Source organism: Cariama cristata, unplaced genomic scaffold, assembly GCF_000690535.1.
Source record: "Cariama cristata isolate BGI_N322 unplaced genomic scaffold, ASM69053v1 scaffold14080, whole genome shotgun sequence".
NCBI lineage: Eukaryota > Metazoa > Chordata > Aves > Cariamiformes > Cariamidae > Cariama > Cariama cristata.
In genome coordinates, this window is record NW_009595369.1 from 10,597 (window position 1) to 23,131 (window position 12,535).

Genomic DNA, 12,535 nt, shown 5'->3' on the forward strand with positions numbered 1-12,535 from the left:
CTTCACCAGCGCAGAGTACAGATGGATGATCACTGCTGTGGTCCTGCTGGCCACACTACTTGTGATACAAGCCAGGATGCCTTTGGCCTTCTTGGCCACCTGGGCACACTGCTGGCTCATGTTAAGCCAGCTGTCAGCGAGCACCCCCAGGCCTTTTTCTGCTTAACCACTTTCTAACCACTCGTCCCCAAGCCTGTAGCGTTGCATGGGGTTGTTGTGACCCAAATGCAGGACCCGGCACTTGGTCTTGTTGAACCTCATGCCGTTGGTCTCAGTCCATCGATCCAGCCTGTCCAGCTCCCTCTGCGGAGCCTCCAGCAGATCAACACTGCCACCCAACTTCATGTCGTCTGCAAACTTACTGAGGGTGCACTCAATCCCCAGTCAGACTATAAGTTCAAGGAGATCCGGAGGGTGATACTGTGCTGGAATTTTGTGGCACTGTGTGCAGAGTTCTGCCAGTACATTTCAAGTTAGAAGGAAGTTGGATGTTACGATTTTAACTTTTTATTACAACCTTTCTGCACGTTTCTGGTATGTCTGAACAGCTAAGGATTTATATGGTATGGAGTCTGAAAACTAGTATCCCAGACTTAAGGTGGTCTAATACATGGCCTTCTCGGCCACATGGGCACACTACTACCTCATATTCAGCTGGCTGTCAACCAACACCCTCAGGTCCTTTTCTACCAGGCAGCTTTCTGACATACTTGTTAATTTCTTGTTCTTGTATCTGTTTTATTTTTTTCTTTTAATATCTTCTCTTAACTAAAAAATTACTTAATTCAGAATTTTTAATTTTCTAATTTTTTTCTAAACTTGATTTTTCATTTTAAATCAGAAATCGGATGGACTTCATGTGCTGTATGAAACCAGCTGAAAGGAAAAGTTCCTCTTCTTCTGGGAAAGAATCTGGAAACTGGACCCTGGTAGATGAAGGAGGAGAAGAGGTATGGCAAATGACGACTTTTTTTTTTTTTCTTTTTTTCCCTTTATGCTTTTGCTCAAGCTTATGGTTTTGATTTTTGTGAAATGGAGGAATAAAAGCTGGCTTGTTCAGTTAGAAAGCGTAATTCGAAACTTAAAGGTGTGTTACTCTCCTTTTATTTCTGTGATATAACCGTAGGCAGTGGAGCTTCCAGGAATGAGTATTAACAGATATAATTGAAATGTTTGAGCTGTTGCATGCAAAAGGAACATGGAAGTGGACATACGTTTGAGTAGGTGCTTCCCTTCAGAAGCTGGGTGGGACTAACGTAGCGTTGCCTCTGATTCTGTTTCCTAGCTGTTGAGGGCTTTTATGTAGAAACACACACAGAGGAGGAATTTAGGAACTTGTGTGTGTGGGAAGGAGAGTTCCTTTGTAGTTTCTTTGTTATCCGCTTACAAGCAAACTGTAATTAGTGCAATAGCAAAGCCCTTTTAGCATGCATTTTTTTGTAAAGCTACTAAAAGCGACTGTGTTTGTCTATAGGATGAGGATCCTGAGACAAGCTGGATTCTGCTTTTGGAAGATGACTTGATTGCCCTGTTGTCACAGTTCCCATTTCATGAACTCTTTCAGCAGTTCCTTGGGTTTAAGTCTGGAGGTAAATCAACTGTTAGAGTTATTCATTCTGCTTATGCTAATTGTATTAATTACTAAAACTGAGAGTCTCTGAGTGAAGTAATAATGAACCTGTGCAACAGCTCACAGACTAAATAGATGAGATGGAAGAGTGTATGCCATGTGTATGGGGTGACTTAAACTTATAGCAATGCTGACATGCAAAATGTTAACAGTCCTTTCCCTTAGTTTTGATCTGCTTGGTAGTTATAGACACAGATGTGCTTTCAGAACTAATTTTTCCCCTTTGCCTCTTAGCTTAATGTTACTGTGAATGTTCTCCAATTGTTTATTTTTTATTTTGCTGAGTCTCTGGACAAGTACGTGAAGGTAATTGCTTGCTAGAGGTCTTATAACCTCCATAGTTTATTTGTGCTTACATACTTAACAAGTATTTATTGTTTATTCTGTAAACAAAATACACATTTCAGTTCACTATATAGCTGGCAAACAATGACCTGTTTGCCAGCTATATGGTGAGTTGTTGCTTTGAGTGCTTGTCACGTAAGAAAAAAAAAATTCAGAATTCACACTTTTTTTTTTTCTGAGACTTGTATTTGTGTCTTGGTCTTAGGTGCTTATTTTCCTGAAAAAACAACTCCCCAGGAGATGATGAAGATTTTTGCTTTTGCAAACTCCTTAGTGGAACTTCTGTCTGCGGGGTTGGAAACGTTTAACAGAGCACGGTACAGACAGTTTGTGAAGCGAATTGGTCAACTGATCAAGTAAGAGAGGTTTTTTTTTTTTTTTTCTCAATCTGGTTTAAAGTTCAGAGGTGCTAAAAACCAAAAACAGCAAAAAAACCCACCCAAAAACCCCAAAACACAAAACGAAAAACATGAAACAAAAAAACCCAAACCCTGGTAACCAAAACAAAACCCCCAAACAGTTCTCGGTAGACTTTGCTGAGAGTTGGGTCAGTTTAGGGTTAGCCAATCTGGGAATCTGAAATCCCAGGATCCTTGACTCTAAAGCTGCCTATGAAGTGGGGAATTGCAGAATCTAAATGCTGTGGGTACAAAGGAGCCAGGTGAGCTTGGAACACCAGGCTGACTTCCGTCAGGGATGTGCTTATGTGGGAAACGATACGGATGATAAAGCGGCAGCGTCCCACAAACATCAAAGACCAGTGTATCTTGTTCCTCCTCCTGCTGTTCGCACGAGAAACCTACACTAAGATTAACAAAACATAACAAAGGACTAGCCAGAGGTAATGCGCGTGTCTTCTAAGATCCTGCAAAACAGAAACCGAGGCCAACAGCCCCATGGGAAGAATTACAAGAATGTGATAAACTAACTTAGAGTATTGAGTAGTGTAACGTGAGAACCAAAGAGGTGGTTATATAAATATGCCCTGTGACTGGACCTTTCTGCTGTTTCTTGTAATGCATATAAGGTAGAGTTAAGAAGCAATAAATGATTCTGATTCTGGTTAAGCACATCAGGGTCTGTGAAATCATTCACCACATGCTTAGGCTTGTCTTGCAAAGTCACTGAAGTCCAACAAATAGTTTCTTGAATCACCCCTGTTTATAACCAGTGTTACTGCTTGCTTTCCGTTGTTATCCAGAATTGTTTTGGGGTTTTTAATTTACTCCTTGAAAATCATCGTATTGTTGCAGTGAGGGAATGTAATTGAAACCTAGAAGTTGCTCTTTATTTTTAAATCTCTAGCAGTCATTTTATATGACTTCTATGAGTGTGTTTTCAAGGGGGATACAGTTAAATCGGAAACAAAATCCATGTTTTTCTTTGTGTTATTAGAGCAATAACTTTCTCAGTATACTTATTCCTGTATGAGCTTTTTGCATGTGCTGTTATTTCATCATGTAGGATTACTTTAAGTCTTCAAAGTTCATACACTAATTTGGTACAATGGAATATTATGCAGTGTTTGCTTGCGAAACCAAGGAAGGATAACACAGGAAGGGTAGTTTAAATGGGGTATTTCTGTGGAAATCTCTGGAAACCAGAGGACAAAGGATTGAACATGTCTCTTGTGAGTAGACTTCGATCTAGTTGCACTTGTCTATGTTTTTATATGCCAATGACGTGCTTAATGATCCTTTTTTGACTTGTTTGTTTTGCTGTGTAGGATGACACTTTGTCATGTGAGTGACCACTGGGCCCAGTATGTTAGCAGCAATAAACAGTATGGATCAGTAGCGCATCCCTACTCTGTGGAAAAATTGCAACTGGAGTTTGATGAGCTGTTTTTTAGAGCTGTTCTACATGTTCTGAAGGCAAAAAGGTAGAGTGTCCCATGGCATTGATACTGGCTTCATCTTGGAGGAGTTAGATATTTGAAACTGGGATTTGGAGTAGCTTTAAATACTTAATGGTTTAAACAAGACTGCAATATGCAGGATTTTTCAGCGCATTGGTAGCATCAAGATGGGGAGGAATTATGCCTTGAATTCTAACATCTGACAGAAGCTTTGAGGACTTGTTCGGTTCAGAGTGTTAACTCAGAATTTGAGATGCTAAGACACATCCTCAGTTCTGTTATATGGTAGAGGTGTGGGCATATGTCTCCTTTTCAGATGCTGGGATTTATCAGGGTGAAAATACTTCTATCTGCCTCTTCAAATCCAACAGGTTGGGAGTCTGGTTGTTCATGTCCGAGATGCCTTATGGAACCTTATCCAGCAACATGCTTTGGAGACTCTTCTATGTCATGCACTGTGCAGAGAGTGAGCACCTGGAAGATCTCTGCTCTACTCTGCAACTTGCTGACTGCAAACAAAGACTCAAAGGTAGGATTCTTACGCTCAGAACCAATTCTAATTGATTTGGCTACTGCTGCATCAGTTACAGGTTTAATTCTTTGCAGGTTCCATTGTTAAATACACCCCCAGCAGCATGACTGGTCCAGAGGCTTTAGAAGTGTCTTGGGCAGTTCATGGTCTTCTAGTACTTCTATGCCCAAACTCTCATTTTAACAGGAGTTGTAGGATCTACTGTGCTTTTAGTTTTCTCTCTGACAGTGACTGCTACTGGCTGCTTCAGAGACCTGCAAGAGTGCTATGCAGTAGGTACATCTTGTGTATTCTCGTATCAGGTCCCGCCTTGACCTTTGATAGTCTTTAGGATTTAAATCTCACTCTCCAGAATACAGAAATCTGTATGACTTAGGGTTGGTTTGGGGTGTGTTTTTGTTTTTGGTTGTGTGGGTTGTTTTTTTGTGAGCTGTTGAATGTTAGTAGTTCTATAAAAACCCCAGTCCTCCTTTATTTCCCACCTGCCCCTATCCCCCCCCACACTTGCTAGTTTTGGCTTCAGTAACTTACATTGTGGCAAATCTGCTAATCTTCCACAGCTACAGATGCTTCCCTTATCTCAAGCCTTTCTTCGATGCCTCTCTTGTCCTATATGCCACCTTTTCTTTCTATTTCCCCTTGACTTCTGTCCTGTGTTGATCTCCAGTGATTTTGGTGCCTTCAGCTATAACAGAGTTATTTAGAAGCCAGCTGGAATGCTACTTTCCCTTTGCTGCTGCATTCATGGAAAATATTTCAGGACTTGATTGACAGGGGGACAGGTAAACAAAGTGGTAACTCCCTACTTCACAACCTCTTTGCTGTCTTCAGGGAGAGCACATCTCACTCAGTTTTACTTTTCAGCTCACTGGTAGCCCAGATAACTGTTACCATATCAACCAAACCTTTTGATAGAGAAGCAGAAGAAAATGGCATCTTAAAAGGTTACTGAGTGTCTTGACTCTGTGCAAGCTCAGGTAACATATAAGGCAATTTGTTCAGAGTAGGAGAGAGATATCAAGACTGTAGCTGTGTACACTTTATAAAGTGCTGACCTGATTAGCACTTGCCAGCCAAAACAATCACAGTTACACTGTTTCAGTAGGACTTCTTGGTTTTTGTTTTTGCAAGAATTTTTTACTGCATCTCAAACAAAGAGAATACAATATGATGTGGTGAGTTGCAGCTCTGACAGTGACAAACACTGATTTTTTTCCTTTTTTTTAATTGTTGTTTTGTTCAGGCTTTGTTTTGTTTCTAGCTAACTTATAGTTTAAAGTTCCTGGTATGCTGATGCAGGATATTTTTATTCTCTTCATTCTTCTCAATGGGTTATGTCAGCACAATACTATTTTTCATGAATGTCTAGACAGGGAATATCAACAGTTCTTTCAGTGAAATCCATCTAATCTTCTGCAATAGCTTCTTTTGACTGACACCAATATCATGCTGACTTAATTTCCTGTAATTTGTACCCTAGAAGACAATGGCATTAACATTCTCTTGGGTCAGAACCTTTTTTATGGATTTTCCTTCCCAAATTAAGTTTGATAAATGTTAAGAGTGGTGAATCTACAGGTGGTAGCAAGCCTTGGTAACTGATGGAAGCTTTAGGCTTGTGTATGTAGAGGTGGAAGCATAATTGCTTTTAAGGGATGGGTAGAAATAGCATGACAAAATGGAGTGCGGTGATGGAGCTATACTTACTAGGACAACAGAATCACAGAATTAACCTCTGGACTATGGGAGCTACCAGATATAAAATAACCCCCTGGGGAAATATGGGAAGTCCAGTTACTTGAGGTATTCTTCAGTGGACCAAATGTTAATAAACCTAAGGTGGAAAGCATGTTTTCACTGACAAGCAATGACCTAGTAGTTTCTTCCTGATGTTTGATACCTGTGTGAGTACAACCATGTGTTCTCTGTAAGTTTTATAAATATAGGATTAACAGTTTTGTCTTTGCTTCTGCTGCAATTGGCAGTGAGAACCTCCTGAACAACATTTCTGGTTATAGTTTCTTTACTGCCAGTACCACGATTTGAGGAGCCACTGATTTTTAGGGTCTCTCTGAACTTGAATTGTAGTGTGCTCAGATGTGCAGAGGAGGAAGGAAATTGACTGAAGTAGCGACTATGCAGTGAAGATGTCATTGCTCCACTGTGAGATGGTGGGATTTAGATGGAGTCTCTCTTCTTCCCTTTTTCCTTGTCCCTGTCCTTCAGTCCCAAGCTGTGGCTTGCTGTGGATTTGAGGGGATCTGCATTGTGTGGAGGCCACAGACGACCCCAGGTACAGTGAAGAGGAAGGTACAGCTGGAGCAGGAAGCTGGGGGATTGCAGAGCTGTGACTTGCAGCAGAGGTCTAGTGCATATGTGCTCAGCAGTTGGCACCAGACCTTCTCCTTCCCTTTATGACCTTTGTACTTAGCTTTACCAGATCCTTTTTATCTCTTCTGTCCCCCTCCAAACCTCTTCTCTCTTGCTTATCTGGTTTATGCCTAATTAAACACAGATGCGCACATCACGGTGCTAATATGATAAATGCTGTCATAGTTGTTTGTTACTTATTTGTCCTACCCCTTCCCCGTACTGTGGGTCATTCTGCTATGCTTTTATGTATAGTAATGGGATAGTCTCTTTTTTTTTCTTCTCCATTACCTTAAAAAAAGAAAAAACAACCCAAACAACAGCAAGGAAAAGTGCTCTGTGATTTCTGTTATAAGGATAAAAGGTAGCGTTAGGAGGGAGAGATGAATGAATGAGACATCCCTTAGTTCATCTTGCTATATGGAAAAACTATTTACTTAAATTGCGCAATCCTCTAGCACACTGTTCATGAGATGTTTTTGCTGTACAAGTCTGACCTTCTCAGGTTGAAGTACAGTTGCAAAATTCTTGAAAGCCCTTAAAATAGAATGTAACCTAAGTGGAAGTGTTTCATCACCACTGTGCTGAGCACGTGCCTCTGCAGATTAAGTAACTGTGTGCCACAATGAGTGCTTTTTCAGTATATTCAACCGCTACGATAAGATCACTGTAAACCGTGTTTACTGGCATGTTATGCTTCAGAGGAAGCAGACTACTCTCCATTTTACAGCTCAAATGCAGCTTTCAGTGCTTGTTTTGCTGCACAAACTCTATTAAAAGTTATTTGGAAGACATAAAAATTAGTTTGAAGCCCTGTACAGATTTCTTTGTACCCTTACCTTCCTGTTGTCCCCCACCTCGAGGAATGAAATGTTTATTTGCATTTGGCAACATCTCAACATTGAATTTAAAGAGGAAACCTGCCTTGAATTCGTGTGAAAGCATCTCTTAGCCTTCCCATCCTGTGCAATTTCAGTTCTCTGTTTTCAGAAATATTTTCCAAACAAGTGCATTCAGTAATTTTCTTGTATTGAATTTGGGAAACAGAAACTGGACTTTCCTTGTAACTCTTGGGCATAATCTAGGCCCAGGGCTAGATGCTTGAAGTATTTTTATTTGTAATTGACATAGAATGATCTCCCTAGTTTAATTGCTGCTTGAGATCATGGTATGTGGAATAGGCAGAGTCTCTCAACTTGATCAAAACCTCTTTGCCATGCTTCAGTGGGCTTAGTTTTAATCTTCACTTGACTGTATGCTGATTAAAACTAGAATCCTTTCATATAACTTGGACTTAATCTGTGGAATTAATTTTTCCAATATGTAATGGAAGCCAAGACCATGATAACATTTTTAAAAAGCAGAAAGATTCAAGCAATTCTTCCTGTGGATGATTGACGTTGCATAGTTAAAATCATATTAAAAACTGAATTCCAACTGTTTTTAAAGCAGTTTTAGCTTTTGTTATGAATTACTAGCGTATTACTGAATCATATGGACTCACTGCATATTATGATGTTTCTCACACTGTATTTTAAAGCAGCTGATACCAGCTGCTTCTGAAGAGAGGGTACTTACCCAGTGATGATAATTCCTTTGTCAATGATTCCATCTCTGGCATTGGACTGTCAATAAATGTATAAATATTAATGATATGTGCCCTATAACACTTCTTTTCTCATGTTTCTTTCATGTGACTCTCTTTCTAGACCCAGAGCATCTTGAAAATTTTGAAAAGTATCTCAAATCGATGAACTGCTCAGAAGAAATTTGTCTGCTCACCACATTTGCTCAGATGGCACAAACCAAACGGGCTGATGTTGATGATGATTTTATCAAAATCATTGTTCTGGAGATATATGAGGTGAATAATATTACTGGTGCATTCATGGAAAGAATGAATGTACTTTTTTCCTCACAGTGGAAGGTGTGAATCATTCATGGCTTCTGTAGCTTGTACTACCATGGAACTAAGAAAGCGCTACTTCTGAGGTTTATAATCTAGTACTGAATTAAAATACACTGAAGTGCCTGTTTTTCTGGGAGAAGGAACAGCTTTTCTGTAGACCAAGCCCAAATGAAATAAATGAACAAAGATACCTATGTTTTGCTTTATTTTCCTCACAGGGATCTAATTTGTAGCTCTGAAATTCCTTGTGTAGTGTTTTTTCTGTTGTGGAGTGTAGTTTTTTTGGTGGTATTTTTGTTTTCTTTGTGTGTGTGTGTTTGTGGTAGTGGTGTTCCTGTGTTTAGTTTTGGACTTTATTACGTTGCAGTGCCAAAACCAATTTCATTATATACTTGGACTGTCAGTTCAGTTTTAATACTGGCATTTATCAACTTTTCCGGGACCACCAAGAGTGATTTAGTTTTGTATTTTTCAAAAGATGTTTTATTGTAGTCAGTGAAGTTCAGCCATAACCAGTAACTTCTCTCTGCTCGTCTTCTCAGGTGTCTTATGTCAGTCTATCCACAAGAGAGACGTTTTCAAAAGTTGGTCGAGAACTCTTGGGAGCAATTGCCACCATCCATACACAGATTATTTCTCTACTGCTGGATCGAGTTAGAGAGACCATTGAGAAAGTGGGGATGGTAAGCGCTAGTGTCTGTCATTTAAAGCAGGCACCCACTTAAAACTAGAGGCTATACCAGACTGTGTTACAAGATATGGCTTGATATGAAGGGGTTCTGTTAAAGACGTGTCCATGTTTTTTTGATCATATAACTCTTGAAGACAGAAGGGCATAATGCTAAGTATTGTTCCGTACTGAGTACTGATTAGCCTTTTTCTTTTCTGCCCTCAAAGGTTTCTTTATATCTGTTTAAAGAACTGCCGTTGTACCTATGGAAGCCTTCTTCGTCTGAGATGGCACTGATTCATGACTGGTTATTAAATTACAGTCTAACGACAGTGGAGAATAAACTAGCCTGCATTATATTGGAAGGGCTAAACTGGGGATTCGGTGAGCAGGTATGTATTAAAAATGGGAGGCCTGAACTTGGTCAATCTTACAGAGTAAAAATATTACTCAACCTGGGACTATAACTGAGTTTGAAAACAGTTAATTACAGGATTTATATGATGGCTGTACACTTGATGGCATAGGATGGGAACTTCACGATAATTTTGTAGCCTTCTGCCTGAGGATTTACTTGTGTTGCTTTCTTGTAGTGCTGCAGCTGAGATTAAAAGAGAGATTTAAGCAGGACTTTCCTCTCTCTGAATAAGAGGAAACAGCTGACAGGACGATTTTTGTGAGTCACTTGATTAAGATATCTCTGGCTGCAGAAATAGAGGAATCCTTCAACAAGTGTGTATGAGACTGATGTGACCGTAGTTTGCAGGCTGGTATCCAAGTATGATTTTCACAATGCAAGAAAACTAATGATTGAAATCAAAAGCTTCAAAGCCCTGAGCATTATTTAAATGATTGGAAAATATTCCACTGAATGGGTTACTTTAGGAGCTCCATCAGTTCAGGATCCGATCAAGGGTGAATAGTTTTTCAGAGAGAAACAGAAATAGATTGGGGGAAAAATCCTGTTGCCTGTGTTCAGGGATCCATTTTAGCATTGTAATCTGTGCATTTGATTGTACTGAACTCTTCTCTTTGCTGTGCTGGTACTTCTACATGAAGATTCCCTTACTTTTTCTCCCTGTTTGTTGGTCACACATGAAAACAAAGGAATGGTAGGGGAAATTAACTGTGAAGTCTTTGCTGTGCGGTAACAGTGTCATGTCTGTACCCTTTGATATGAGGAAAAATACTTGTTTAATGCAGCAATTGATAAGAGGAATTACTACATTTTCATCCAAAAACCATGAAACTTTGTTTGTTTTTAAAGGCAAGATTTCCAGTGTCTGTACTATGTAATTTAAAATGCCACATATGGATCATTGAATTAATTGCTGTAAGTCCACCAAATGCACATGAGGAGAGATTACGGTCACTTTTTTTCTGGAAGTAATCTAGCTGTTGAGCTTTATATTGTCCAGTGTGAGCCTATTATTCTTCAATGTTGGGCTAAAAATTTTCTTGCTGGCCAAGATCTTTACCTATGTATTACAATACTTAATCTCTCTCTCTGGTTGTTCAAATTAAGATTTATTTCTCCATAGTGCAACTAAAAGGTACAGTTGTAGAGACCTATTAAATGAGGCAAAGTCTTGTCGTGTGATTCTTTTTTAGGAGAATACTCTTCATCTGGATCCAGCTGTCCATTCTGAAGTTGCATTGATGGTCCTGGAAGCGTATCAGAAATACCTGTCCCAGAAACCATATACTGGCTTGCTTTCTGAAGGCATAAAACAGGTATTTCTTCTTCAGAATTACAGGGAATGACTTATTGATAGTGATAGATAGGAAAAACTGCAGGCCAAGGCCTTGTTTTCTTTTTAGAAGCCATGCTGTTTTGATCCTACTAGAACATCAAAATATACCGTCAGTATTTTTACACCCACAGACCTATTTGAACATACTGTTAGACTTATGTGGAACACCTGTGAGAAGTAGAAATTTTAAGTTTGTCCCCCGTGTAGGTCTGCGTTATCCATCCTGTAGTTGGATAGTTGCAGACTGTTCTTGCAAAGCATTTTTTTACTCGTACTTGCTTAATAAAAGGCTACTTACTATTACTGGTGACCATAAGAGACATCCTTCCTATGTCTCCAGCTCTTAGTCTTACCTTATTTAAAGACTCAAGGTTTTAGGAGCTTTTCAGAAGTGATCAGTGCTGTGTTACCTGAACACCCTACAGACACTTATTGCATTGATTTTACAGCACACTGGTGACTGAGGAAGGTATGGCTCCAAGTTACAGAAGGGGAATGGAAGGATAGAAAGATCAAGGTTAAAAATCCCTTTTTTGGATATTCAGTCCAAGATGCTTCTATTTATTCAGAACTTTTAGCATTGTGTTGTGCTTTGTCTTCTCAGTATTTCTTGTACAGTGCTTTCATCTCCCCTCCTACTCTGTGCTGTTTTCCCCAGTCTTTCCTTCCCACGCCTTGAATGTTTGTTATTCTTTCTGCTCTGACTTACTTCTCTGCACTAGTTAATCATGATTTGTTGTCTTGTGCCAGCTAGATGACTTCTCTTTTTAAGCCTGTTTCAGCCTTGGTTACCACTTGTATTGATGACTGTGCCCTGACTTGCATGAGCTTGTAAGTGGAACTTGAGAGAAAATAATGCTTAGGTTCTTGTGCCCCCACTCAGAGAGGAGGAAATATCTACATTGACTCATTGCTCTGCAGTTTACATTTGTCTGTCAGAGCATGTAAACTAATTTTGTCCCAAAGATTCATAGTTCCTTCTGATCTAGACAGTCTTCATGACAGTGGACACATACATGACATAAAGACTCTGCCTGTCTGCATCACAGACTTCTTCCTAAGGAGAGGCTTCCAGGTTTTAGACTTTTTGTTGACAGATGTTATTTTTGTGTGTGTATATATATATGTATTTTATTTTCCTTTCACTAGTGGTTTAAATGTTGCTGAAGGTTATGTGTGGGTTTTTTTAAGTAGTGAAAATAATATTTAATCCAAGAACAGTATCTACTTTGGAAAACTTTAACCAAACAATATAGGTTGATAGCCTTTACCAAAAGGGGTGGGTGGGGGAAGAGGGGTGGTGGAAATCAAGGCCATAGAAACAGACATTTCAGATAAACTTAATAGGTGATGCTGCATGGTGTGTCTGGAAAAATAACTACTGTTGCTCTGATCTCCTGTAACAGTTCTGTGATAGAAGAGGAAACTCATCTAAGCTGACTCAAGTCCTAGACAAGTGCCATATGT

General features: G+C 39.5%; 1 protein-coding gene across 1 annotated transcript in view; it reads left to right on the forward strand.

The window, feature by feature from the left end:
- The window catches only part of EPG5 (ectopic P-granules autophagy protein 5 homolog (C. elegans)), a gene marked incomplete at both ends in the record, with an annotated part of 43,236 nt that overhangs the window by 7,198 nt on the left and 23,503 nt on the right, over positions 1 to 12,535 (forward strand). Inside the window, 9 exons of the mRNA XM_009701793.1 lie at positions 842 to 950; positions 1,475 to 1,589; positions 2,181 to 2,331; positions 3,702 to 3,857; positions 4,205 to 4,362; positions 8,445 to 8,599; positions 9,187 to 9,327; positions 9,542 to 9,706; positions 10,926 to 11,048. Of these exons, the coding sequence (XP_009700095.1) occupies positions 842 to 950; positions 1,475 to 1,589; positions 2,181 to 2,331; positions 3,702 to 3,857; positions 4,205 to 4,362; positions 8,445 to 8,599; positions 9,187 to 9,327; positions 9,542 to 9,706; positions 10,926 to 11,048 (1,273 nt within the window). The remainder of the gene's footprint in view (positions 1 to 841; positions 951 to 1,474; positions 1,590 to 2,180; positions 2,332 to 3,701; positions 3,858 to 4,204; positions 4,363 to 8,444; positions 8,600 to 9,186; positions 9,328 to 9,541; positions 9,707 to 10,925; positions 11,049 to 12,535) is intronic.